This window comes from Triturus cristatus, chromosome 3_1, assembly GCF_964204655.1.
Source record: "Triturus cristatus chromosome 3_1, aTriCri1.1, whole genome shotgun sequence".
Taxonomy (NCBI): Eukaryota; Metazoa; Chordata; class Amphibia; order Caudata; family Salamandridae; genus Triturus; species Triturus cristatus.
This window is the reverse complement of record NC_140583.1, coordinates 3,603,465-3,630,945: the sequence shown is the minus strand read 5'-3', so window position 1 is coordinate 3,630,945 and position 27,481 is coordinate 3,603,465. Positions and strand designations below refer to the sequence as shown.

Below are 27,481 nucleotides of genomic sequence, written 5' to 3'. Positions count from 1 at the left end.
CAATAAACATAAGCATCTCATGTTTTGGGAAACAAGTCATAAAGCAGGAACAAGCAGGTGTGGAAGAGATTAGCCGGAGGTTTGTGTAGAATGAAAGGGTTTTATGATGGGTCAAGCCCTGATGCTAATCACAGGTGGACGGAGGAAGGGGAGCTCGTGAGACCGGTTTCACCCAGGGCAGCAGAGCCAGCTGCCCAGGTCACAGAGAAGTCACGGGAAAGCACATGTACTGTGAGGCCCGTGTTTGCTCCATTATAGCCTATGTGAGGGCAATGACAAGATGGCCACTGCTTCCAAAATGGAACCCGCATAGTGAAGCGGAATGACGTGTACACAGTGCATTCATAACTAGAACGGTATATAAAACACTCGTACATGCCGCATCTACCATTTGCGGTTCGCTAATACCAAGATAGACAGGGGTAGGGCCCTGTCCCCTACGCGGTCCCAGAGATTAAAGTACGACAGTAACGGACATAACAAAACTCTAGAGCTGTTGTGGTTTCTTAGGACAGAGAGCAGGTGGACAGGACAGACACTATCCATGTAGCTGGACAGAAGACACACACTTGCAGTACAGTAGGACAGACACTAGGACACTGGCAGCGCATCTCGGACAGGGCAGAGCAGAGCAGACACTCTGGCAGCGCAGCTCGGACAGAGCAGACACTCTGGCAGCGCAGCTCGGACAGAGCAGGCTGCGGGTGCATAGGTGGGAACTTGCGTCGGGTTTCGTCGTTGACTCCTATTGATGCCTGAAGGAAAGTTGCTGACAGGCAGTCAGTGAAGAGTGTCCGGTGGATCCCAAGGATGGAATCAAGAAGGAAGGATACCTGCAAGCAGAAGGGACAGAGTCTAGGTCACCAGCCAGGAGCCAGGAAGGAACCAGGGAGGAACCAGGCGATGTCGTGCAGATGCAGGTAAAGAGGTGAAGCTTGTCGCAGCAGCCACGGGTACCAGGAGACGTCGAGGACGACCAGGACCAGGAGGCGAGCTGTCCCACGAAGGCTCTTGCTGTCGGCGGCGTCGATGTCGAGTTAGGACCCAACAAGCCTTGGCAAGCGAAACCCACGCAGAATGGAGGACTTGCTTCTGGTGCAGACCAGGAAGGTCTGGGGTGCTTCTCTTTCACAAAGGAGCGAGTGCCAGTCTGGAGGAGCCGGACCAGCAAGGTGAAATCAAAGGTTCGTCGTCACAGAGGCCACTAGCCAACGGGCCAGCAACCGGACAACACGTCGAGCAACTCAGGTGCAGAAGGGCCCCACGCATAACACGTGAAGTGTGGGGAGCTGATCTTCTTTGCAGATGGTGCTCGGGATGGGGGCTTCTCAATTCCCCAAGCACAGCCTCGAGGAAGCCTCAGAAGTTGCGCTAGTCAGTTACTAGCCACTTTTCCCAAGTCGCCGGTCCCACGTCCCTTGTCGCCTCCACGGGCCTCAGCTTTGCTGTAGATGTGGATCTGGTTCAGAGGTGTCTGGAAGTCTCGGCGCTGATCAGTCTCTGCAGTCGTCCCTCGTAAGATCAGTCGCAAAGCAAGCAACGGTCGCTGGATGGTGCCTGGTTGCCCAGGGTGGTCACTCCTTGGCCACAAGGGAGATTCTTCAGTCTTCTTCCTGAGGTCGAATGTCGAAGGTCCAGAGTTTCTGTTCAAGTTGCAGATTCAGGATAATCTACTTTTGCAGGGCTCAGCTACCTTCTGATATACTAGGCTAGTGGGCTGGGCTACCTGCAAGGTCCCTCCTATGGGTGGGACCAGGAAGGGGAGTGGTTACACCCCCTTTCCTTTGTCCAGTTTCGCGCCAGAGCTGGGGCTGGAGTGCCCCAGCGCCGGTTTGAACTGGACTATGCATGGGACACCTTGTGTGCCCCAGGCAGTGTCTAGTTTCTTTCAACCCTCCCTGCCCCAATACACTAAATCCTGTCTAGGGTGGTGCTCGCACCTCCCAAGGCAGGAAACCTATTGTCCAAGCCTCCCTCGTTGGAAGGACTCCCAGCAGCAGGAGGTCAGACTTGTGTCTGTGGCAGCAGCATCCATTTTGTGATGCTGGGGCTCTGGTTAACTTTAACCGGGTAAGTAGGGTTCAACATGTCTTCTCCCTCTAGAAGGGAGGAATAATGTCCTCATCGCCAGTAATGGTATGGGGGTATTATTCCAAAGTGTTAGACACCTTACACAACATGTTTTGATAAAGCCAAACCATAGTTACCATAACCGTTTATAAGGTACTTTAAGAGTATATGGTAGGCTATATCATAGAACAGCTATAAGGACATGGTTCCGAAAGCTGCAGACAGGCTCAGCTCATGCTAGAGCACCATCTCACCTGTTACCAAGCACTCTGCCTCCAGGATTGTTAAGGCCTGCCATAGGAGTGGCTGAAAGGCTACCCATGTGTCTATATATAAGGTAGGTATAGGAATACTACACCTAAGCAAGGGGTGATTACACAACCTTGCCCCAGCTGAGCAATCAGCCAGTTGTGTCATAATGGAAGGCCAGGCCAGGGGTGGCATAATACATGCTGCAGCCCCGGGTAGGCCTAGGGTACACATATGCCCTTGGTACCTAGGGTACACTATACAGGGGCCAATAAGGTGATCCTTACCAATTGGGTTATGCACCTAAAGTACATAGTATGAATTTAGAGAGAGAACAGCGGGGCTGTGGGTCTGATTGGCAGGCCCACAGCCACATCTAAGTCGAAAACCAATGAAGCAAAAGCAAAAAGTGGGGGTGAACATAGAAAGTAGACCCTACTCTCCTACACGGCAGAGTAGACACTCTGGCAGCGCAGGTAGGACACAGCAGACACTCTGGCAGCGCAGGTAGAACAGAGCAGACACTGGCAGCGCATGTAGGACAGAGCAGATACTCTGGCAGCGCATGTAGGACAAAGCAGACACTCTGGCAGCGCATGTAGGACAGAGCAGACACTCTGACAGCGCATGTAGGACAGAGCAGACACTCTGACAGCGCATGTAGGACAGAGCAGACACTCTGGCAGCGCATGTAGGACAGAGCAGACACTCTGGCAGCGCAGCTCCGGCAGAGCAGACACTCTAACAGCGCAGCTTCGACAGAGCAGACACTCTGGCAGCGCAGGTAGGACAGAGCAGACACTCTGGCAGCGCAGGTAGAACAGAGCAGACACTGGCAGCGCATGTAGGACAGAGCAGACACTCTGGCAGCGCATGTAGGACAGAGCAGACACTCTGGCAGCGCATGTAGGGCAGAGCAGACACTCTGGCAGCGCAGGTAGGGCAGAGCAGACACTCTGGCAGCGCAGGTAGGATAGGGCAGAGCAGACACTCTGGCAGCGCAGGTAGGACAGGGCAGACACTATGGCAGCGCATGTAGGACAGAGCAGACACTCTGGCAGTGCAGCTGGAGAAGACAGACTCTGGAAGTGGGGCTCGCCAGGGTGGAGGCTCTGGAATGGATGTTGTACAATAGGAAGGGTGGTCCAGAAAGTCAGAAATTGCTAGCATGCAAAAGTATGCCAGAGGTGTGGTCAGATATGGACTCACTGGACATGCAATCCTGGATCTGTCGTACTCCCAGGATAAATGTCCGACTGCCAAAAAGCCTGACTGACAGTCACACGGAATGTTATTCATCGCTATTATCCTGATGCCTTCGCCAGATGGAAAGACTATTAAAATCGGAATGGAGGTCAACCAATCGCTCAATCAATCATGTGTTTGTTAAGCACGACTACTCACCCGTAAGGGTCTCAGGCGTTGGGGAGGAGGGGAGGTACAGGTTCCAGTCCATCAAGGAGGGGGCCTGTCAAAGATCCAAGTTTTGAGGTTTCTCGTGAAGATGGGGAGCGATGTTATCTGGTTGAGATGGAGTGGTAGGGCGTTCCAGGCTCTGGCCGTGAGGAAGGAGCAGCCTCCTGATCTGGTCCTTCTGGTGCGGGGGACCACGGCGTAGGAGAGCTGGGCTGATCGTAGGGTCCTTTGGGGTGCGCGGAATTTGAGTCCGCTGTTCAGGTATGCTGGTCCGGTGTCGTGGAGGGCCTTGTGAGTGTGGGTGAGAATCGTGAAGGTGACTCTAGCTTCGATGGGGACCAAGTGGAGTGTGCGCAGGTGCTGGGTGATGTGGCAGTGTCTTGACAGGTTGAGGACCAGTCTAGCAGCGGTGTTCTGGATGTTTTGTAGCTTACGGGTGAGGTTTTTGTTTATTCCGGCAGAGAGTGCGTTACCGTAGTCTAGCCTGCTGCTGAATAGGATGTGAGTGACGGTCTTTCTGTGCTCAAGGGGAATCCATTTGAAGGCCTTGCGTAGGAGGTGGAGGGTGTGGAAGCAGGAAGATGCAATGGAGTGATCTGGCAGTCCACTTTGAGCTCGGAGTCCAGGATGATTCCAAGGTTGCGTGCGTGGTCTGTGGGGGTGGGCGGGCTTCCGAGGGCAGGGGGCCACCAAGTGTCATTCCAGGCGTAGGGGGGGTGGGCCCATGGTGAGATCTTCTGTTTTGCCGGAGTTGAGTTGTAGGCAGCTGCTATTCATCCTTTTGGCCACGGCTTCCATGCCTTCTTAAAAGTTGTGTTTGGCTGCGTTGGGTTCGTTGGAAAGGGAGAGGATGGGTTGGGTGTCATCTGCGTATGAAACAATGTTGAGTCTGTGGGTTCTGACGATTGGGGCGAGCGGAGCCATGCAGATGAGGTCATTCTTGTACTTTTAAAAGAAGAATGAACGGATGTGCTGATAAGACTTAGCTCGTACAGTACTCAGTCACTGATCAGTGCATTCACGTGGGGCTTGTAGTGTCAGATTCTAGAGTCACGCTTTGGTTCAAGGAGCCAACTTCATACTAACAAATTGGCGGGAATTAAAAGCGACGGAGCATTTGTTCTACACATGGACGGGGGTGAACGTGCTGGAACCCGAAGTGAACTGTTACTTATTCCCTACTCAATGGTACTCATTCATACACCACATAAGGGTGAACCCATCACCTGCTTTTGTATTTCTCTCGCTCATATATTTATATAGATACACACACAAAGACACACACACACACACACACACACACCTCAACCAAAAAAATTAACAACCACAAGGTTTTCAAGCAACATTACCAACTGCTCAGATGAAGCAACACACAAGTTATCCAGGTAGAAGGTAACCACAGGGGTGCAAACAACAGTAGTCAGTTGTGCTTCCAGGTTTTGTGTTGGTAACTCAGATCTGGTCAAGACTTTGTACTCACTGCTGCTGGTGAGACTCCCTTGTCCCTCCCACCCTCTCCCTCCTCCTCTCACCCCTCTCCCCTCTCCTCCTCCCATTCCTCCCCCCCTCCCTCCTCCCCCTATCTGACCTCTCCCACCCTCCCTCATCTTCCCACTCTCCCTCTTCCCCCTCTCTCCTCCTCCTCCACATCCCTCCTCCTCCACCCGCTTCCTTCTACCCACTCCCTCACCCCTCTCCCTCTCTTCTCCTCTCCCCCTTTCCCTCTCCCTCCACTCCTCCCTCTCCTCCTCTCCATCCTCCTCCCTCTCCATCCTCCTCCCCCTCTTCTCCCTCACTCCTCTCTCCCTCTCTTCCTCCCTCCTTTCCCTCTCCCTCTTTCTCCCTCTCCCACCTCTCTCCTCTCCTCCCCCTTCGCCTCCTCTCCTCTTCTCCCTCTTCCCTGCCCCCCTCCCTCTCTCACACACACATCACTTTGTACTCACTGCTGCTAGCGAGGGTTCCCTCTTACCCTCCCCACTCCCTCCCTCCCTCCCTCTCTCTATCTCCTCTGCTCGCCTCTTCCCTCTCCCCCTCTTCCCTCTCTCTCCACTCCCCCCCACCCTCATTGTACTCACTGCTGCTGGAAGGGGTCCCTCGTCCCCCGGGGTCCGGCTCGTCGACAGAGTAGGATCTTCGCTCTTGTTTAACGCCGACTGAAGCCACTGCTGGGACATCTGCGGGCTCTGCCACAAAAACACAAAGATTTACATGGATTATTGGATGAGACGTCTGCATGGATGCTGTGAGTGCCAGGGACTGTGGGTACCTGCTGAGAAGCACCCAGGGCCGGGGAAGCACCCAGGGTCAGGGCCGGGGAAGCACCCAGGGTCGGGGCGATGGAAGCACCGAGGGAGAGGGCTGGGGAAACACCGAGGGTCCCGGGCCGGGGAAGCACCGAGGGTCCCGGGCCGGGGAAGCACCGAGGGATCAGGGCCGGGGAAGCACCGAGGGGTAAGGGCCGGGGAAGCACCGAGGGTCAGGGCCGGGGAAGCACCGAGGGTCCCGGGCCGGGGAAGCACCGAGGGATCAGGGCCGGGGAAGCACCGAGGGGTAAGGGCCGGGGAAGCACCGAGGGTCAGGGCCGGGGAAGCACCGAGGGTCGGGGCCGGGGAAGCACCGAGGGTCGGGGCCGGGGAAGCACCGAGGTTCGGGGCCGGGGAGGCACAGAGGGCCAGGGAAGAACCGAGGGCAGGGGCCGGGGAGGCACCGAGAGCCAGGGAAGCACCGAGGGCAGGGGAAGCACGAGGGTCGGGGAAGCACGGGGCTGGGGAAGCACGGAGGGTCCCGGGGCTGGGGAACCACGGAGGTTCCCGGGCCGGGGAAGCACGGAGGATCTGGCTGGGGAAGCACAGAGGGCCAGGGAAGCACCGAGGGTCAGGGCCGGGGAAGCACCTAGGGTCGGTGCTGGGGAAGCACGGAGGGTCGGGCCGGGGAAGCACGGAGGGTCGGTGTGAGAAGTTGGCCTGATGTATGATGTCACTAGTTCTAGTGTACACCTTATATCAGTCCAACCAACCCTTATGGTGATTGGTTGTAAAGTCAACATTATAGACCAGCTATCCTAGTGGTAGCATGGACAAGAGCAGTCTTAGGCTAAACTCTGAATGCCAGCTGTGATACCATATATAATCCCTTGAATACCAAATGAAAGGACACCACAACAGATATATATATAAAATAAAGTGTATTTATTCTAGTCAAACCCTCAGCACTCTTTATGAGATTCGAGGTAAGTACAACACAGTCTAATTTAAGCATACATTAAGTCACACAGGTAAGTAATACAGTTAGGCCCTAGGGGCCACGCAAACCATATACTAAAGAAGTGGTATAAGGACCACTGTCACGGAAATAGAATAGGCCTAGGCCTAGGGAATCGCTGGGGCTACACTACACTACCAACAGTTAGGAAGTGGGAGGCCCACGGGATTCAGGTGCAGAGTGGAAACACTCACGCGTAATGCGTATAATCGATAGAAATAGTACAGTTCTTAAATTAGCAGTTTTAGGACACCTCTGGAGCAACTAGAAAGTCGAGACTCGGAAACTAGACCCTAGGATAGTCACTACCCTTGTGAGCACCGAAGTACCCAAGTTACCTAGCCCACAGGCTGCGGGTGCATAGGTGTGAACTTGCGTCGGGTTTCGTCGTGGACTTCTATGGATGCCTGAAGGAAAGTTGCTGACAGGCAGTCAGTGCAGAGTGTCCGGTGGATCCCAAGGCCGGGATCAAGAAGGAAGGGTACCTGCAAGCAGAAGGGACAGAGTCAAGGTCACTAGCCAGTGACCACGTGGAACCAGGAAGGAACCAGGCGATGTCGTGAAGATTGCAGGTGAAGGGTGAAGCTTGTCGCAGCAGCCACGGGTACCAGGAGACGTCGAGGGCGACCAGGAACAGGAGGCGAGCTGTCCCATAAAGGCTCTTGCTGTTGGCGGCGTCGAAGTCGAACTAGGACTCACCAAGCCTTGGCAAGCGGAACCCACGAAGAACGGAGGACTTGCTTTTGGTGCAGACCAGGAAGGTCTGGGGTGCTTCTCTTTTGCAGAGGAGCAGGAACCAGTCTGGAGGAGCCAAACCAGCAGTGAAGATTCAAAGGTGTGTCGTCACAAAGGCCACTAGCCAACGGGCAAGCAACCGGACAGACGCGGCAAGCAGGAAAATGCAGAAGGGCCCCACGCAGGACTCGTGGAGTGTGGGGGGCTGATCTTCGGTGCAGATGGTACTTGGGGTTGGGGCTTCTCAATCCCCGGTGCACAACTTCGAGGGTACCTCAGAAGCTGCGCTGGAAGATACTCGCCACTTTTCCCAGGTAGCCGGTCCCACGTCTCTCGTCGCCTCCACGGATCTCAGCTCGGCTGTGGATGTGGATCAGGGTCGGAGAAGTCGGGAAGTCAAGGCTCTGGTCGGGCTCTGCAGTCGGTCCCTCGTAGTACTTCAGCAAAGCAAAGGGTAAGTCTCTTGATGGTGCCTGTTTGCACAGGGTAGCCACTCCTTGGCCACAAGGGAGATTCTTCAGTCTTCTTCTTTCGTCGAATGTCGAAGGTCCAGAGTTTCTGTTCAAGTTGCAGGTTCAGGATAATCTAATCTCCTGGGGCCCAGCTACCACTCTTATACTAATCTGGGGGGCTGGGTTGCCTGCTAGGTCACGCCTTATGGGTGGGACCTGGGAGGGGGGTGGTTACACCCCCTTCCCTTTGTCCAGTTTCGCGCCAGGACTGGGGTTGGTGTGCCCCAGCACCGGTTTGAACTGGACTATGCATGGGACACCTTGTGTGCCCCAGGCATGTCTCATTCCTTTCAGCCCTCCCTGCCCCAATACACTAAAGTCTGTCTGGGGAGGTGCTAGCACCTCCCCAAGCAGGAAACCTATTGTCCAAGCCTCCCTTGCCGGGATCACTCCCAGCAGCAGGAGGTCAGACTCGTGTCTGTGGCAGCAGCATCCATTTTGTGATGCTGAGGCTTTGGTTAGAGTTAAACAGCAAAGTAGGATTTTAACATGTCTCTCCCTCTAGAAGGGGAAATAATATCCTCATCACCAGAAATGGTATGGGGGTTTTATTCCAAAGTGTTAGACACCTTACACGACATGTTTTGATAAAGCCAAACCATAGTTACCATAACCGTTTAAGATTATAAGGCACTTTAAGAGTATATGGTAGGCTATATCATAGAACAGCTATAAGGACATGGTTCCGAAAGCTGCAGACAGGCTCAGCTCATGCTAGAGCACCATCTCACATGTTACCAAGCACTCTGCCTCCAGGATTGTTAAGGCCTGCCATAGGAGTGGCTGATAGGTACACATGTGTCTATTTTAAGGGTAGATATAGGTATACTATCTCTAAGCAAGGGGTGATTACACGACCTTGCCCCAGCTGAGTGATCAGCCAGTTGTGTCTGATTGGAAGGCCAGGCCAGGGGTGTCATAATACATGCTGCAGCCCCTGGGAGGCCTAGGGTACACCTATGCCCTGGGTACCTAGGGTACACTGTACAGGGTCCAATAAGGTGATCCTTACCAATTGGGTACATGGAGTCCATTTTAAAGAGAGAGCAGACAGCCTGAGACCCTGAATGGCAGGATCTCAGGCCAACTAAGTCGAAAAACCAGCTAGACACTAGGCAAAAAGTTGGGGGTAACCATAGTCAGATATCCACCTTCCTACACTGTGGCGGGTAGTATGGGTTCTATGACCCAGACAAGACACTGCTCAGGAATGCTGTGGCGGGTAGTATGGGTTCTATGACCCAGACAAGACACTGCTCAGGAATGCTGTGGCGGGTAGTATGGGTTCTATGACCCAGACACGACACTGCTCAGGAATGCTGCGGGCAGGTGCAGGATGTGATGGGTGGTATGGGTTCAATGACCCAGACAAGACACTGCTCAGGAATGCTGCGGGCAGGTGCAGGATGTGATGGGCAGTATGGGTTCTATGACCCAGATAAGACACTGCTCAGGAATGCTGCGGGCAGGTGCAGCCTGTGATGGGTAGTATGGGTTCTATGACCCAGATAAGACACTGCTCAGGAATGCTGCGGGCAGGTGCAGGATGTGATGGGCAGTACGGGTTCTATGACCCAGACGTGACTGCTCAGGAATGCTGCAGGCAGGTGCAGCATGTAAAGGGCAGTATGGGAGCAGCAGGCACCTCATGTACTTAGCACGCTGTTAGTTGCTTATTTGCTTTTTAGTCGCCACATTTGTAACAAAAGCTTTTAAAATTTATTATTTCCTTACCGAATACTTGGGGGCCTTGTTATTTTGAATTTGCAAGCAGGCAGAGGCACCTCTCCGGTCCATCACGGTCTATGCACATGACCGCTTGAGTGGAGAGAGGAAGCCTAAACCAAGAGGGACATTTACAGGCGCCATTTTGGGCGGTTAGCGCTCCAGTGCTCCGAGGCCTTCTGGACATAAATTCACCGATTTCGCGCAGCGGAGCAGCAGGCACCTCATGTACTTAGCACACTGTTAGTTGCTTATTTGCTTTTCAATTGCGCATTTGTAACAAAAGCTTTTAAAATGTATTATTTCCTTGTCGAATATTTGGGGGCATTGTTATTTTGAATTTGCTGTGTCACAACTCATGCAAGAAGGCAGAGGCACTTCTCCGGTCCATCACGGTCCATGCACATGACCGTTTAAGTGGAGAGAGGAAGCCTAAACCAAGAGGGACATGCACTGGTGCCATTTTGGGTGGTGAGTGCTCTAGTGCTCCGAGGCCTTCTGGACATAAATTCACCGCGTTTGTGGTCGCACAGCGGACGCGCGCAGCGGGCTCACTGCTGGCGCGCCAAAGGCGCGCCTAAGGCAAGCCCGTCCGCGCCTGGACGCTGACAGCTGGCAGAAAACCCTGCCCTTTTATTTAGCGACATCAATGCCTCCCTTAACCTATTCAAGAGAGGAGCTGATCGGGGTAGGGACTAATATTATCAGTTCGGAATGCGAAGACAGGCTCTGCCTGGATAAGGGAGGCCACACAAGCTGCTGTCCCCACTGCAACTGGGCAATAGTCCAGTCCCAGAGAAGCTTAGGCCCTCTCAGCTGCCTCCTAGTAGGACAGCAAACTACTATGACTCCGAATCTTAGGGAAGGAATAAGGAAAGCAAGGGGGCAAGACGCTATCTTTCAAGGCCTGTATATCAACGCAAGGTCCATATCCAAACATGCCACAGAAGTCTGGAGTTTCCTAGATGATCGGAAACCAGACATCTGCTTTTTCACAGAGACATGGTTACATACACATTCAACTCCCTCTCTAGCTATCGCATTCCCGGCGGAATATACGGTAGCAAGACTGGACAGAACAGGCAAGAGGGGAGGAGGGCTGGCTATAGCCACTCGCCCAACTCTGAATATAAAAATCGTGGATACTATCTCATCTCCTAGCATGGAGCTGATGATATTTTCATCGGAACCCGCCCAAGGCCTTAAGGTAATGAGGGCGGTAGTGTATCACCCTCCGGGTGAAAATAAGAAGTCCTATTGTGCATCATTATTGGAAACTCTCACCCCTTATGTTCTGCAAACAGAGTTTTTTTTTCTCTTAGGAGGTTTTAATTTTCATTTAGATATAGTTACCCACACTGACACGGTAGACCTGTTAGCAGCTATGGAAACGTTAGATCGCTTTCCAAGAGTTTGCAATCCGACTCATATAGCGGGTCATTTACTTGATAATATCTTTACCAAAATGCATAATCTTATAACTGAACCACCACAAGCAGTAAGTTGGTCTGACCACCTGGCCTTGAGCTTTTACTTAACCGCCCCTAGACGATGGAGGAACATAACACCAAAAACATTTGGCACAGTACTTTCCCCTCTGTTATTTAGTGACTGCAATGGCAGCAATGCAGCTCTGATTTAATTAGAGACAGCGATGACAGTAGCTTTTGATATCATCGCCCCGATCAAAACAACCATGATGCGTGACCGGATCGCCCCAGCTCCATGGTTTAAAGATGGAGAAAGCCGCTTGTAGAGTCAGAGAACGTAAATGGAGGAAATCAAAATTAGGGGAAGACAGACTGGCCTATAACATAGCACACAGGACGTACCTCAAGAATTGTAATAGGGCCAGGCGAACATATCTCGCCACCCGAATAGATGATGACCTAGATAAATGGTATTCTTTAAGAGTTTACTACTCCCAGAGCCAACAACTTCTCCTGTCCTCCCACGCAGGAATTATGCGACGAGTTAGCCACGCACTTTAAAAGAAAAATTTATAAAATCTACGACTCCTTTGGTCAGGAATTGGAGGTTAGGGAAGAAACCTCAATCACAGACAATCTTCTCTCATCCAGATTAGAGACCTTTGCAACTATTACCACGGAGCAAGTCCTACCACTGCTGGCACATATTAAGTCAGGTTCCCAGTCAGATGTGGCCCCCCCCTCCCCCCCACATCATTTCCGATCTGGCAGTGAAATTGGTAAATCCAATCAGGGAAATCTGCAACCTGTCATTAGCGACCTCCTCCTTTACATCGAAATGGAAGAAGGCATATATCAAACTTCTGCCCAAGAAACCATCAGCAGATTGCGCTGATTTACAAAACTACAGACCCATCCCTCTTCTCCCTGGTTGCTAAAAAATAATGGAGACCTTGGTCAACCGACAACTCTCAGACAACTGGAACATTATAATCTTCTTGACCCCTCGCAGTCAGGCTTTCGTGCTGGATATAGCACTGAGTCTGCCTTAACATAGGTAACAGACTCGATTAGGTCCCTGTTAGACGAGGGAACGCCTACAATGTTAGACCTTTTAGATCTGTCAGCAGCCTTTGACAGCGTCTCTCATAGAATCCTTTTGGATAAACTACGAGAGATTGGTGTCAGAGGGATGGCATTAGAGTGGCTGCAGAGTTTTCTATCGGACAGATCTCAATGTGTACAACTGGACACCTTTATATCCCAGACCACGACTGTGGACAAGGAGGTACCACACGGCTCCATCCTAAGCCCTACCCTGTTGAATATCTATGTGTCATCTGTGGCCAGCGTCATTGGATCTTGTGCATTCTAAACCATCTCCTATACGGACGACACTCAGGTGATGGTCCCTATTGAGAAGGACCCAGGGGTGACCAGGGAAAGATTCAAGATCTGTATGCTAAAAATAGCCACATGGACGAGAAAGAACTTCCTACAGCTTAACTCCAACAAAACTGAGATCCTATTGTTTGGGAAAGCTGAGGACTTATGGACTGAGGAGTGTTGGTCAGTGGAACTAGGAGAAGCTCCTACCCCTAAAAATGGGCGAAAAACCTGGGCATTGTAATGGACAGCAACCTTTCCCTGGAGGAGCATGCTAGGATCCTATCTGGCAAAGGCTTTGGACTGATGCGCATGCTCAAGAGGATCTTCCCTTGGATCCCTCTTTCCACCAGAAGGGTCCCGATACAGGCGCTTCTACTCAGTAGATCCGATTATGGAAACGCTCTGCTGGTAGGGATGAGGAAGGACTTGCTTTCAAGGCTACAATTCGTTCAAAATACGGCGGCACGTTTAGCACTGAACAAGCCAGCACGAACCCCATCTCCAACTCTGTTGAGAGAGTTACATTGGCTCCCTATAAGGAAAAGAGCAGTTTTCAAACTCCTATGCTTAGTGTTTAAATCTCTTTACGGGCTAGGGCCTCGATACCTAACTAAGAAATTAGAATGGTATACTCCGGTCCGTCAGTTAAGATCCAGTGGCCAGAAGCTCCTCCGAACTTGGAGAATTAAGAACGCGAAAACGGGAGGCCGTGCCTTTTTCTACTTAGCCCCCAAGTAATGGAATATTCTTCCAGAGGACCTGCGGGCATGTCCTACTTTGGTTCTCTTCAAAAAACATCTTAAGACCTGGCTATTTTAATAAGCATCTCTCGCAATAGGTGGCCTGCTTCTAGGGTGCCGAGAGATCCCCTTGGGGATGATTTGTGCGAAATATATAAATAATAAATAAATAAATAAATAAAATAAATATGACCCAGACAAGACACTGCTCAGGAATGCTGTGGGCAGGTGCAGGATGAGATGGGTAGTATGGGTTTTATAACCCAGACAAGACTGCTCAGGAATGCTGTGGGCAGGTGCAGCCTGTGATGGGTAGTGTTAGACCTGGCACCTTGGCGTAAGTTTCCCTTCCACTTTTTGATGGTGTGCCTCGATTGTTTTGCTGGTGTTGTCCGCTCAGGGCACTGCGCCACAGCTAATCCGTGCCGCAGTGCAAGTGCTCCCTAGGTAAAGTGTACCTGTAATTGATATTCATGATTGGTTTATTGGATTTACTGTCAGTCCCCAGTAAAGTGCACCAGGGGTGCCAGGGCTTGTGAATGCCAATGCTGCTGGTGGGCTTGCAGCGCTGGTTGCGCCACCCACGGAAGCGGCCTTGTAAAGTGTGTCTAGGGTCTGCCACCGCAGACCCTGTGCGCGGTCCGGGACCGTCGCGCCGACTGTGCAAGTGCCCCCACTTGCCAGTCCCTAAACCTTCCCTTAACTACATATCAGCCACCCCTCTGGTAGGCCCAAGGGCAGGGTGCATTGTAGGCATAAGGTAGGACATGCCCTGGTGTGTGTGGCATGACCTAGTAGTGAATTGCAGCCCTTTTCGTTTTTCACTATTGAAGGCTACCTGCTTTCCATAGGCCATAATGGGCTGCTGGAGTCACTACACGCTGTGACCCCAGTGGACTCATAGAGCATGGTAGAATGTCAAGTTTAGTATGCCTGAACTCAGAATAATAAAATACTTCTTGTAGTCAAGTTTATTTTAATATCCTGGGTTTGTAAATACTACTTTTAGAAAGTCAGTATTTACTGACCTGGCCATTTCAGTCCGCCTCTGCTGTGTGTGTGTGTTCTGCCTAGCAACAGTAAGGAGCAGGGTTGGGGGGGTCCCCAGGGACAGGCTGGCTGCCAGGTGGTGGGTAGAGAGATTACACCAGGATGGGTGGGAGGAGTACACCTTGACTCTTGAATAGACCTGTGCTCTGCCACCACAAAGCCGGCTCCGCCCCCTGTGGAGCGGCTGATGTCTCTGCCCTGCTGCTGAAAGGAAAGAGCAGAGTCACCATAACAAAGTGCTCCAGAACTGGACTGGGCCAGGCCCAGGCCCCCTGGCGCTAAAGAACAAAAGAATCACTGTATAAAAGTAGGAGCCTGGCTCCTAAGAAATCAGAATCCTGTTTTACCACAAAGAACCTCTGCCCGACTAGAAGGAGAAGAAGACGCTGGAAGGACTGGCCTGCTGCTTGCCTTGCTGAGAAAGGAGAGGAAAAGACTGCTGAATAGACTTTGCTGCTTTGTGCTTGAACATTCTCCAAGGGCTTGATCTGAGCTTGCCCCTGAACTGAACCCCAGGACCAGTGGGTTCTCTGTGCCTTTGCTCGTCCTGAAGCTCGAGCTGTGTTTGCATTCCGCTGGGAAAAGACTGCGCCCCTCATCGCCCCTCCTAGGGCCGTGACACTCGGGAGCTTGCCTGCCTTTGACCCCGTGAGAGCCTCGCTCTGACCAGAGCCGCTCTCTGCCCCGGGCTAGGCTACCTGCTCCTCTGCCACCGTCCGCTACTGGAGCGCGCTGAAACGCGATTGCCCCTCCTGCCGGAATCCCTCCGACGATCGTGATCCTCGCCGGGTCATCAGCTGCACGGACCGTGCCCTGTGACCCCGCTTCGCTATCCCGGACTAAATCAGGCCGCGCCGCCCCCGCTGTGGAGACCCCCGCACCACCGTGCTGAGGGTCGTGGGCCGCGCCTGCCTGCCTGCATGCACCCGCTGACAAAAGGACCCAAAGGTACCCCCAGAGTTACAGAGTCGCACTGACCCGTGTCGACTCCCAAAGCAACATTCCTCAAGTTCCAGTATCGGGCTCGGGGCCCGCAACGCCTTATTTCCCCATCATCAGGAGCCGATCGTACCAGAGGGATGTGCTGTCTGCAGAGTATTCCCGGGTGAGTGAGAGCGAGTACCTATCTCCACCGTCATCCCTGGGACCTCCAGCCCTCTGCCAAGCGCCCGGCTCCCCGTAGCCCCCACCGCACCGCAAGCCCGTCTCGCCTCCAGCTGCCTCCAAGCCACTGGGAAGAGCCGTGCACGGCGCAGGCGCGCCCACGCCCGATGCGTGAGCCGCAGTAGGGTCCGGGCCGATCCGTGACTGGAACCCCAAAGTAACATTGTTAAAAGACTAAGAGAGTATCCGTTTGACACTGCAAAGAAGAACCTTTGCCTGCTTTACAATCTGGTGGCATTGAGAAAACGTTATTGGTCTTGTGATAAGTCTGCTGATACATATACCTATTTTTACATAAAGGAGCGTATTTTTATATATCCAAGCCTGGTGTCCGTTTCTGGGGGGATTGATGGGTTTACTGTGTGCGGTTACAATTGCTTAACTAAACAACGCCTAAAGAATCGCCTTGGCTGCTCACGCCACGCACCTAGAGGGTGAGCAAGGGTCATTCCAAAAGGGGTTATCCTGTGCCCTGACGTAGAGGAGAGGGTTCCTGCTTGACACAAGGGCAACCTTGCGCCAACCAGAGACCCCCAAGTCTAACAGGTAGTATGGGTTCTATGACCCTGACAAGACTGCACAGGAATGCTGCGGCCAGGTGTAGGATGTGATGGGCAGTATGGGTTCTATGACCCAGACAAGACTGCTTAGGAATGCTGCGGGCAGGTGCAGCCTGTGATGGGTAGTACGGGTTCTATGACCCAGACGAGACTGCTCAGGAATGCTCTGGCGGGTAGTATGGGTTTTGTGACCGAGACAAGACTGTTCAGTAATGCTGCGGGCAGGATGTGATGGGTGGTATGGGTTCTATGACCCAGACAAGACACTGCTCAGGAATGCTGTGGCGGGTAGTATGGGTTCTATGACCCAGACAAGACACTGCTCAGGAATGCTGTGGCGGGTAGTATGGGTTCTATGACCCAGACGAGACTGCTCAGGAATGCTGTGGCGGGTAGTATGGGTTCTATGACCCAGACGAGACTGCTCAGGAATGCTGTGGCGGGTAGTATGGGTTCTATGACCCAGACGAGACTGCTCAGGAATGCTGTGGCGGGTAGTATGGGTTCTATGACCCAGACGAGACTGCTCAGGAATGCTGTGGCGGGTAGTATGGGTTCTATGACCCAGACGAGACTGCACAGGAATGCTGTGGCGGGTAGTATGGGTTCTATGACCCAGACAAGATACTGCTCATGAATGCTGCGGCCAGGGGCAGTAGCACACTTGCTCTGAGAGCTGAGTGTCAGGAGGCCTTTGAAGTACAGATGCAGGCACTGTGGAACTGTACACAAGGCTCCTGTTTACAGTCGACTCTTTATTCCGCACAGTGTCTTTGGGTTTGGGGTTAAAAAACTTGCATCGATTTTAGAGTCACAAATGGTGTATATATTTTAAGAGCACAAATGTTTGTGTTTCGGGGTCAAGAATAATGTTATGCTTGGAATCACAAGACTAGTTCGAATGTTTCTGATGAACACTTCTAACCACAGATTCCCAACTTTTGGTCGAATTTACAAAGGTAAACCTACAGTTTTGTGTACGTTTACTATATTTTTTTGCCTTCACAAACTGCTAGTTAATAGTAAGTTTACAACTACGGAGACTCCACACATCAAAAGACAGTACAGGCCGATCTGTTATGGGGAAAGTTCTCCGCCCCACTGTGGGGTCTCCGCAGTCGTAAACTTACTTTCAACTCAGAAGCGCTCCAAAACCCTTGGGTCTAGCTAGTGCTACATAAAACTCAAAAATAAATAACTTCGAATTTGTGGGTAGCAGAAACTAGTAAACTTACACAAAAGTTTGAGTTTACCTATTGAGCCAGGCCCGTAGTGAATAACTCCAAGCGACAGAATGGATTGAGATTTTTCTCAGTAACGCCTTCACATGCCGGTAGGTGGCGTCATGTGGCTCTTCCTGAACTCCGTCCTGCCCCAAAGTAACACCGAAGCCACATAAAACTGATACTCTGTCTGCTGACATCAGAAACTTTCTGCATTTTCAAATGCAGATTTGAAGCTTACTCCCTCGTTTACTGTATTTTGACAGAACATATTTTTTGAAAGTTTTCCCCAAGTGCAAGGTGCACGTCTCTACCTAAAAACAGGCTTCAAGCCCTGCTCGGAATATCCTAAACAGGTGTCGTGCCGCATACCCATCATGTATGTGTTTGGTGTCTGGGTTCCACACATGACTCAAAGGCATGTGATAAACCTGAAGGCTAGCCACAATTGAGAGGCCAAGCTCTGTTGCTGGACACAGTTGGTAAGCACGTAGGGGCCAGTGTTGCGCTACGTGTTCCTGCTCCTGAGGCCATTTTTGAAGAGGTCTCCTTCCCACGCCAACTCTTAAGCTAAGCCCAAGTAAAAAGCATGAGAAGGACTAAGTGCCCTCACACACGCATGCGGGTGTCACGCTTCATCATCGGGTGTTGCTCCCAGTGGGGGTGGTGCTGCAGTCCCGCATGGGCCCCGCAAGAAGGATCTTTGTCGGAGTTATTTTCGGAGAAACGCTGCAGGTGTGAGTGCAACTGTGTAGGGCGAAAGAGGTGAGTGAATGAAAAATACTCCACTGGTACCCTACAAAACTTTATTCAGGGGTCCGTGTAGTATGGTTAAAACAGGTGACAAGAGAAGGCCTCTTGATTAACTTTCAGAGGGGTGAGTATTTTCCTTCTGCGTATTGTGAAGGTGAAAGTGATAGTGGAAGGTGGATCAGGTAGGTTGACATGTTGCACGCCTATAATAGGTCCATAATGGATCCTTCGGCCTTTCATCAGGACCGTGATAATAGTGAAAGAAGTTAAAAAAATAGGAATTTGAGACCACGACACATAGTAATCCCTATGTTACCTATATTCGGGTTTACTGTCTAGGAGTGCCTAAATCCAACCCCAACAAGTAGAAAGGCTGGCCTCTTCGGCGTGGAGCGTGGAATGGCGAGGACTACGGAGCCTCCCCAGGAACGCAGCGTTTAACCTGCCCTCCGCTGCTCGAATGCCGGTGAAACATGACTCCCCTTCTTCCAGCCACTCTTGTCAAGAGAAGACGCAAACATCGGGGTGCTTCCTGATCTACGTCCTGGGCCCCAAATGGGGACTCAATCCCTCAGCGCATCACGATCCAACCCAAGACCCCTAGATCCTTCTGCGATGGCCAGCAGGCCAAAGCCTTCAAGGAGGCCATGTTATTTATATCGCCAGCTCCTCACCGGCTCCCTCAAGCGAACCTGTGGTCCTCAAGAATCTGAGTAGGGCTCCAGTCAGACTACTGCCAACTCAGGGCTGACTCCGGGGCTAAATCCCGTCCTGACTTCTCACTCGGTGCCGAGATCCTTGCTAGTTCCCTAGGCATCGAAGTTGACACCACCGATATTGGAGGAAGAACTGATGGTGCTTTTTGACTCAGAAGCTAATCCACCACAACCTGGTCTAAAATCGCAACCAGTGACTCAGAGGGCGCGCAGCCCCCGTGACCGCAGTCACAGCGCGCGCAGCCCATGTGACCGCAGTCACAGCGCGTGCAGCCCATGTGACCGCAGTCACAGCGCGTGCAGCCCATGTGACCGCAGTCACAGCGCGTGCAGCCCATGTGACCGCAGTCACAGCGCGTGCAGCCCATGTGACCGCAGTCACAGCGCGTGCAGCCCATGTGACCGCAGTCACAACGCGCACAGCCCCCGTGACCGCAGTCACAACGCGCGCAGCCCCCGTGACCGCAGTCACAATGCGTTCAGCCCCCGTGACCGCAGTCACAGCGCGTGCAGCCCATGTGACCGCAGTCACAACGCGCACAGCCCCCGTGACTGCAGTCACAACGCGCGCAGCCCCCGTGACCGCAGTCACAATGCGTGCAGGCCATTACCCCCGGATGATGATTATGATGCTGGGAATGAGGATTCTCAACTCTATGAAGAAGAGAATACATCTTTGGACATTCCAGAGGCCATTGGCCTAGATGCGTCCCCTGACAAAGCATAAACTCTGTACCTCGTCCTTCCATAGAGGGGTCAGTATCTTTTGCCATGGACATCATGAGGGCTGCGGAAGTCCTCAGCATCCAACCGCTATCAGTAGAGGCAAAAGCTAATGTTTTCACAGAAGTCCTGCATCCTAGCCAGACTTCTTCGGAGCTGCTCCTCCCATTCAACGAGGCCCTAAAAAGTGCATTCATGGACACTTGGGCCATCATTGGATCCACACCCACTGCACCTCCTGTGGCATGCTTCATCATCGGATCCACACCCACTGCACCTCCTGTGGCATGCTTCATCATCGGATCCACACCCACTGCACCTCCTGTGGCATGCTTCATCATCGGATCCACAGGTACCACCTGTGGCATGCTTCTTCATCAGGTCCACACCCACTGCACCTCCTGTGGCATGCTTTATCAACGGATTCACACCCACAGGTATCACCTGTGGCATGCTTCTTCATCAGGTCCACACCCACTGCACCTCCTGTGGCATGCTTGATCATCGGATCCACACCCACTGCACCTCCTGTGGCATGCTTCATCATCGGATCCACAGGTACCACCTGTGGCATGCTTCATCATCAGGTCCACACCCACTGCACCTCCTGTGGCATGCTTCATCATCGGATCCACAGGTACCACCTGTGGCATGCTTCATCATCAGGTCCACACCCACTGCACCTCCTGTGGCATGCTTCATCATCGGATCCACAGGTACCACCTGTGGCATGCTTCTTCATCAGGTCCACACCCACTGCACCTCCTGTGGCATGCTTTATCAACGGATTCACACCCACAGGTATCACCTGTGGCATGCTTCTTCATCAGGTCCACACCCACTGCACCTCCTGTGGCATGCTTGATCATCGGATCCACACCCACTGCACCTCCTGTGGCATGCTTCATCATCGGATCCACAGGTACCACCTGTGGCATGCTTCATCATCAGGTCCACACCCACTGCACCTCCTGTGGCATGCTTCATCATCGGATCCACAGGTACCACCTGTGGCATGCTTCATCATCAGGTCCACACCCACTGCACCTCCTGTGGCATGCTTCATCATCGGATCCACAGGTACCACCTGTGGCATGCTTCATCATCAGGTCCACACCCACTGCACCTCCTGTGGCATGCTTCATTATCGGATCCACACCCACAGGTACCACCAGGGGCATGCTTCATCATCGGATCCACACTCGCTGCACCTAGTGTGAGTGGGTGGGCTGAACGCGCTTCGTTAGCAGAGCACTTAAACTAAGAACTTTGGATTATTAGTGGATTAAAATTGCCTGACGGATCCTATTCTTGCTTTTACTCTAGAGGTCCTTAGGCAAGTTTAAAAATAGTGAGATGTCTGAAGGGTATGATGGCCCCGGACATCAGAAGGTCAACATGTTTCAGATTCTAACGCCCAGTGGGCCAGAAGGCTTTCTTCAGGACCAGAATACATGTTAAATCCTAACGTTGCGTTGCTACTAATTTCAACTGATATGCTTATGTAATCGTACAACATAAATGAAGCATGCATGCAACCCTACAGACCATATTAGAACCTTTTCCTTCTTATGGTCTCTGTTAGGAAGAAAGAATGCATTTCTTATTTGCAATCCTTTACTTGCTTAAGCACATCAACACTATTGCATGTGCCATGCAAACATGTGTAGATATTTCCCCTTAAGTCTGTATCTATTTGTGCAATTATATACAACTAAAAAGCACACGTGACATAAGGTAAATTACAACATACAGAAATAAAAGTGCAATGGCAAGCAGTGTACGACATGCACACTCAAGTGTAGGAAAAGGTAAAAATGGGTTTCTCTATAAACCTACATGTCGTACATACTAGTTAGGCATCATAAGGTGGAGGGGTGGGCGATTGAGCTACATTGCTTGAATCCTAAAAGAGCCTGAAGTTTCTATGTGGATTGTACCAAAGAACGCCATGTGGACGATCAGTTCTCGGATGGTCAGGCCTGCATTGGCTAAGCACTCGCCAAAAAGCTTGAAGGCTCGTTCCAGCAGGGTCGAGGCTGCCGCCACCACATCAGGGCGGGGAGTGCCTGTCTTGGACACCTGTCAGGCTGCTACATCATCCTCAGATCACACGTTCACAAAGCAATACTGCCCTGATCGCCGGTCTGATGGGAAGGACACTCTGCCCGTTGGGTCCTGCAGGACGTTTTGATCAGAGCCACTCCACAGACCAACTATCTGGGAGGGTCCTGCTCTGGTACCTATTCCTCAGGTGAGGAATCTGAGATGAGAAGTATCCACCAAAGAATAAGCTACATACCCTCTTTCTGGTAGATACTCTAACCGCAGAATCCTCACCGACCCACCCACAGACCTGTTCTGTGGAATGAACTATGTTTTCCATCTAAAAAGGTCCCAAATCAGGAAACTGCACAAAGTTTACACTGCTCAGCATTGGCTTCACATCCAACAAAGTGTACAGTGCCAAGAAAGAAACAGACATAAGCGCAGGGCTGGTGACTATATGCGACTCGGGCATCATTTGTGGAGAAGTGGACTGTAGGCTTTGTGTCAATCACTGGTACACCTGATGAGAGAGAACAGGACACCAAGGAGAAGGTGTCTTTGCTTTAAGACTCTGACACTACAACTTTCTTTTTCCTCAGTTTTGATTTGTTTCTAAACAGACTACTGTTCCAAACATGCTTAGTAATGACATGGTTATTTTGTTTACAGCTGTCACTCAAAAAGGGTGATAGCACCCGAAATGCACGGAGAATTGTATTTGAACCACTTATTAGGTATCGAACTTACATTCTTAGTAATATCAAAGCCAATGTGTTGTAACATTGAGAAATGCTTATCTATGTTCAAACATATGAACAACATAAAGTGTTTGGAAAGACTATTAAAACTTTAATGGTACAATAATAAAAAGCTTGTTTAAAATAAGTACTTAAGGTGAACGTTTTAGCCCACAGGCTGCTTAAGTAGTGCACCTCGTTACTAGAGCACCGATTAGTGCACTAGGGTGCAAGGCAGTTTTTCACGGAGACTAGCAGGCTTTGTCACGATGCAGCACACGTACTTTGATCATTTTTGGTAGAAAAGAGTATCAGGATTACCAAGGAGTGCAGGTTAACACTCATACTTTTTTTTTTTTAAAGATTTTTATTGATTTTACACACCCAAAGTGCTGTGGACCAACATTACACACGTTAGCATCATACCAAGAGCCCTCCATCAAATGACACATTAGGAGAAATCCATTCTGCTATGTTCCCACCCTATATTCCCCACCCACCGCCCTCTCTACCCCCACCCCCCCAGTCAGTGTGCCCGCTGCAACCCCTCATCAACCGCCGTCCATCGGGCCCCATGGTCTGAGATGTCCCAGCTCCGGACAAACGGGAAAACCCTATCAGTGTTCTCACGAGAGAAGGGGCCCCGCAGTGACCTCCTTCCGCAGCCCTGTTCCCACCCGGGCTCCTCATCAGCTGTCCATGTAAAGTGCAGATACCGAGTCCTCCATGAGTGTACCTAAGTAACCCCGTCCTGCATGGACTCCCCCGTAGCCCCCGCCGACCCTGTCCCAGGTTCCACTCTCCGGTCCATATCTACAGAATCCCCATCCTCCACATTCCTCGTCTCCCAGGAGCGCAGCTCTTCCACCAACACCCCCCACGACATCGCCACGTCCAGCGCCTTATCGTTAGCGGCCCGTCTGGCCATCTGAAGCCGAAGCGTCCCTTCGCTTCCCGCCCAGGCCAGGAAACTCCCCCTCCATCTCCGAAAACTCGGACCGGGCTTGGCCTTCCAATGCAGGGTGAGCTCCCTCTTTGCTAATATCAGACCCAAATCGCAAAACTTGCTCGTAATTTTGGTACGGGGGGTGTGCGGAAACCACAACAAAAGGCAAGTCCCCATCTCCGCTTCCAACTCACGCTCAGTCACCTGATTCAGGCACGCCACCACATCTGCCCAGTACGAGCCCAGGCCCCGGCAGGACCAGAACATGTGACCAAAATCAGCCCCCTCTTCCCCGCACCGCGGGCATGGCGACTGAGAGCCTCCGAAGTACCGCAGAATTTTAACCGGAGTGAGGTAAGCCCTATGAAGAGTGTAAAATTGGATCAACTGAAATCTAGCATTGCGCGTGCCCTTCCAGGCCCGCCGCAAAAGCTGCGCCCAAGTCGTCTCAGGAATGGGCCTGCCAAGATCCCCCTCCCATTTACCCCGCAAGACATCCAAGGGTGCCAACCGCTCCGTGGATAGCCGTCTATAGAGACAAGTGATGGCCTTAACTGTACCCGCCGCCATAGTGACGTATTGACATCCCTGGGAAATTGGGGGTTCCGACAGCCCAATTTTCCATTGTTTCTGGATCCCACGTACCAAGGCAGCATGCAAAAGATAGTCCTCCCTCGGTAGGTCATATGCCCCCTGCAGGTCCTGGAACGTCAACAAGACGCCATCTCCATATAAGTCCCCAATCATGTGCACCCCACACTCTTCCCAGTGAGCCAGGGCCGACCAATCCCCACCGTGCGGGAGGGCCGTGCACATGCCCATTGGTATCTCCGGGGCATACGGCAGAGCAAACCCTGCCCTTTTCTGACTACGGATCCAGCATAGCCGAAGCGTACGTTCCTCAAGGGTAAGCTGGTCCAATCTGAGCCTCTGCCGGAGCACAATGAACGACAACACATGGCGCGGGATGACCCTATCTTGCGGGCCCTCAGGGCCCCGAAACTCACGCGCCACGGCTTGCGTCAGCCACTGCAGCTGTGCCGCCAAGTAGTACCATTCAAAATCTGGGGCTGCCAGCCCTCCCGCCTCCCGCGGCCTCATCAGTGTCGACAGCGCCACTCGTCGCCTCCCAGTTCCCCAAATAAACCCTGTCATCAATGACCGAAGCGTCTTGAAAAAGGTGACCGGAATCCAGACCGGCAAAGTACGGAAATAATAGAGCAGGCGCGGCAGCGCTATCATCTTCAACAGCGCCACCCGTCCAGCAACCGAGAGAGGAAGGGTGCGCCAGAACGCCATACTACCCCTGAGCCCCCTCAGCGCGCCCCCCACATTCCCCTCGAAAAGGTCATTGAGGGTGTGGAATATACGAACGCCCAGGTACGGCAAGCAGACAGGCTCCCACCGCAGGTCCGCCAACTCCGAAGGCTGTTGCGTTCCCGGGGACAAAGGAAACAGGCAGGTCTTAGTCCAATTCACGCGCAACCCCGACAAGCGACCAAATTCCTCTAGCAGGGTCCGGGCACCCCGGAGGGAACCCCCCGTATCAGCCAGGTATAACAGGAGGTCATCCGCATACAACGAGATGTGATGTAATGCACCGCGCAACCAGACCCACCCGTAATACTGCCCTTGCCGGGCGCGGGCCGCCAAGGGCTCCACAGCCAGCGCAAACAACAGTGGGGAGAGAGAGCAACCCTGACGCGTTCCCCTCCCCACCAGGCACGCCGCCGAGATAGTACGTCCCGTACGAACCCTAGCCGTAGCGGAGCTATACAACAGCTCGGTCCAGCGCACAAAGTTATCACCTAGGCCAAACTCCCGCAAAACCCGGAACAAATACGGCCACTCCACACTGTCGAATGCCTTTTCAATGTCCACCGACAGCACCACGGCATCCGACCTCCCCTCCTCCTCGTCTCCCATTATCCTCACCAACCGTCGAGTGCACGTCGCAGTGTTCCTAGTCGGGATGAACCCCGATTGGTCCGAATGAACCAGAGAGCGCATGTGACCCAACAGTCGTGTGGCCAAGATCTTACTAAGAATCTTATAATCAACCGAGAGCATAGAGAGCAGCCGGTATGCCGTCATGGAGGTAGGAACCCCGCCCTTCTTCAACTAGGGGACTATGATCGCCTCTCTCATGGTGACCGGAACCCGTCCCAAACCCCACGCCTCCCGATATACCGCCCAGAGCCGCGGCGCCAGCGCGTCCAAATACGCAGCGTAGAACTCCACCGGAAGGCCGTCAGCCCCAGGAGTCTTCTTCCGCGCCATATGCTTGACCGCCGTTCTGATTTCGCCCAGAGAGATCTCCGACCCCAGAGCAGAACCCTGCTCCGGCTCCAGGCGGGGCAACCCCGCAGCATCCAAGTAATCATCTAATCCATCCGGTAGACCCTGCATCCTGCTCTGGTACAGCAGTGAATAGTAACCCAAAAACAGGTCATTAATCTCCTTTTGTGAGTGGACTAGGTTCCCCGTCGGCGCAGCCAGCGACACCACCGGGGAGCCCCGAGCCGCCGGATCAGCCAACCAGGCCAAAAGCGTCCCCACCTTGTCACGTTCCGCTTGCGCCCGCACCATATATTCCTTATGGTCATAGCAGCGGAGCCGCTCGACCTGCAGGGCTACCTCCTTCCGCGCCGCCAGTAGCTCCCCCCGGTCACCCTCAGACGCGTGGTCTTTCAACTCTGCCTGGCGCAGCCGCGTCTCAGCCCGGTCTACGTCCCGTAGCAGCACCTTGCGCGTCCCAGTCACCGACGAAATGCAAATCCCTCTCACCACCGCTTGAGTGCGTCCCACTCTTGCGCTCTACTCGTCGCCGTCCCCGAGTTACTTAGGAAGTAGCGCTCCACACCGTCCCCCAGCTCCGCAGTAAACACAGGGTCCTCCAACAGCACCGGGCTCAAACGCCACGTCGGGATCGCCGGTCGTTGTCGCGACCAAAGTATCGTGATCAGGCACGGGTTATGATCCGAGAGCGTCTTTGCCAGATACTCACTATAGGACGTGAGCTCTAGAGCCCCCGGGTACACAAAAAGCCGTCCAGTCGAACATGCAAGTCGTGTGGTACCGAATAAAAGGAGTAGTCCCTGTCTGACGGGTGGTGTACCAGGTTAACACTCATACTTACACAGACCTTTGAGCCCATACACTGCATGAGGTATAAGTAAGTCCCCCCTTACTGCAGGCCTTATAGCCCTATGCACCATATGCCATTTCTGGGCATACCTGCATGAGCAGCTATGACCCTACAATATCTGAGCCATTCTTGGATATTGTAAGTGCACAAGAAGCCATAGAGTGTGCTTGGGCTGGATACTTGCCTTACGAGTTTCCTAGCTCCATGATGGCTTCACTGTACCCCAAGATGTTTGGTACCAAACATCTCGCCTTAATAATAGATCCCCACTGATGCCAGTGTTGGATTTATTAATAAATGCACACAGGAGACCCCTTAGAAGGTCCCCTGAAAACCTACCAAACACTGGTGTGGTATCGGACTATTCTTAGCCAGCCTGCCACCACCAGATCTGTTTATGACCTGATGGGGTGAGAGCCTTCGCTCTCAGACGCCAGGAACAAAGCCTGCTCTGGGCAGAGGTGCTTCACACCTCCCCCAGACAGGTATGGCATTTCAAGGTGGGAAGCTTTAAAGGTGATGCCGCCTTTGAAATGAAATCCAGGCAGCTCCAGCTAGTGGAGGACGCCAACTTCCCTGTCCTACTCCACATTTGGCGGGAGGACAGGCTGGAAAATTAGTTACATTAGAAGGTGGGTCCCCATTCAGCCAGCACCACCCCTAAGGTGAGGCAGGTGTTGTAGAGCCCACTTTTCCTTTCCCTCCATCTTGGTTTGAGAGGGAATTAGCCAATTAGGGTCAGGGTAGTGCCCCTTCCCACAGGAAGTGATCACTTAGAGGGTGTAGACATCTCACAGGTAGGTAGCCCATTGGCTACTACCCGTCACCCCTTTTTACACCGTATTTCGGTGCAATCCCTGGACCCTGAGATTAGATTGAACGGAC

At 52.5% G+C, this 27,481-nt stretch overlaps 1 protein-coding gene across 7 annotated transcripts in view; it reads right to left on the bottom strand.

The window, feature by feature from the left end:
• LOC146859568 (zinc finger protein 10-like) overlaps positions 1–27,481 on the bottom strand; it is a 486,604-nt gene that overhangs the window by 132,296 nt on the left and 326,827 nt on the right. For all 7 annotated transcript variants that reach the window (XR_014979310.1, XM_085646495.1, XM_085646498.1 and 4 more), the window contains one exon: positions 5,811–5,918. Coding sequence is in view for 6 of the 7 variants with exons in the window: in XM_085646495.1 (XP_085502621.1) it covers positions 5,811–5,918 (108 nt within the window). In the remaining variant the exon portion in view is untranslated. The remainder of the gene's footprint in view (positions 1–5,810; positions 5,919–27,481) is intronic.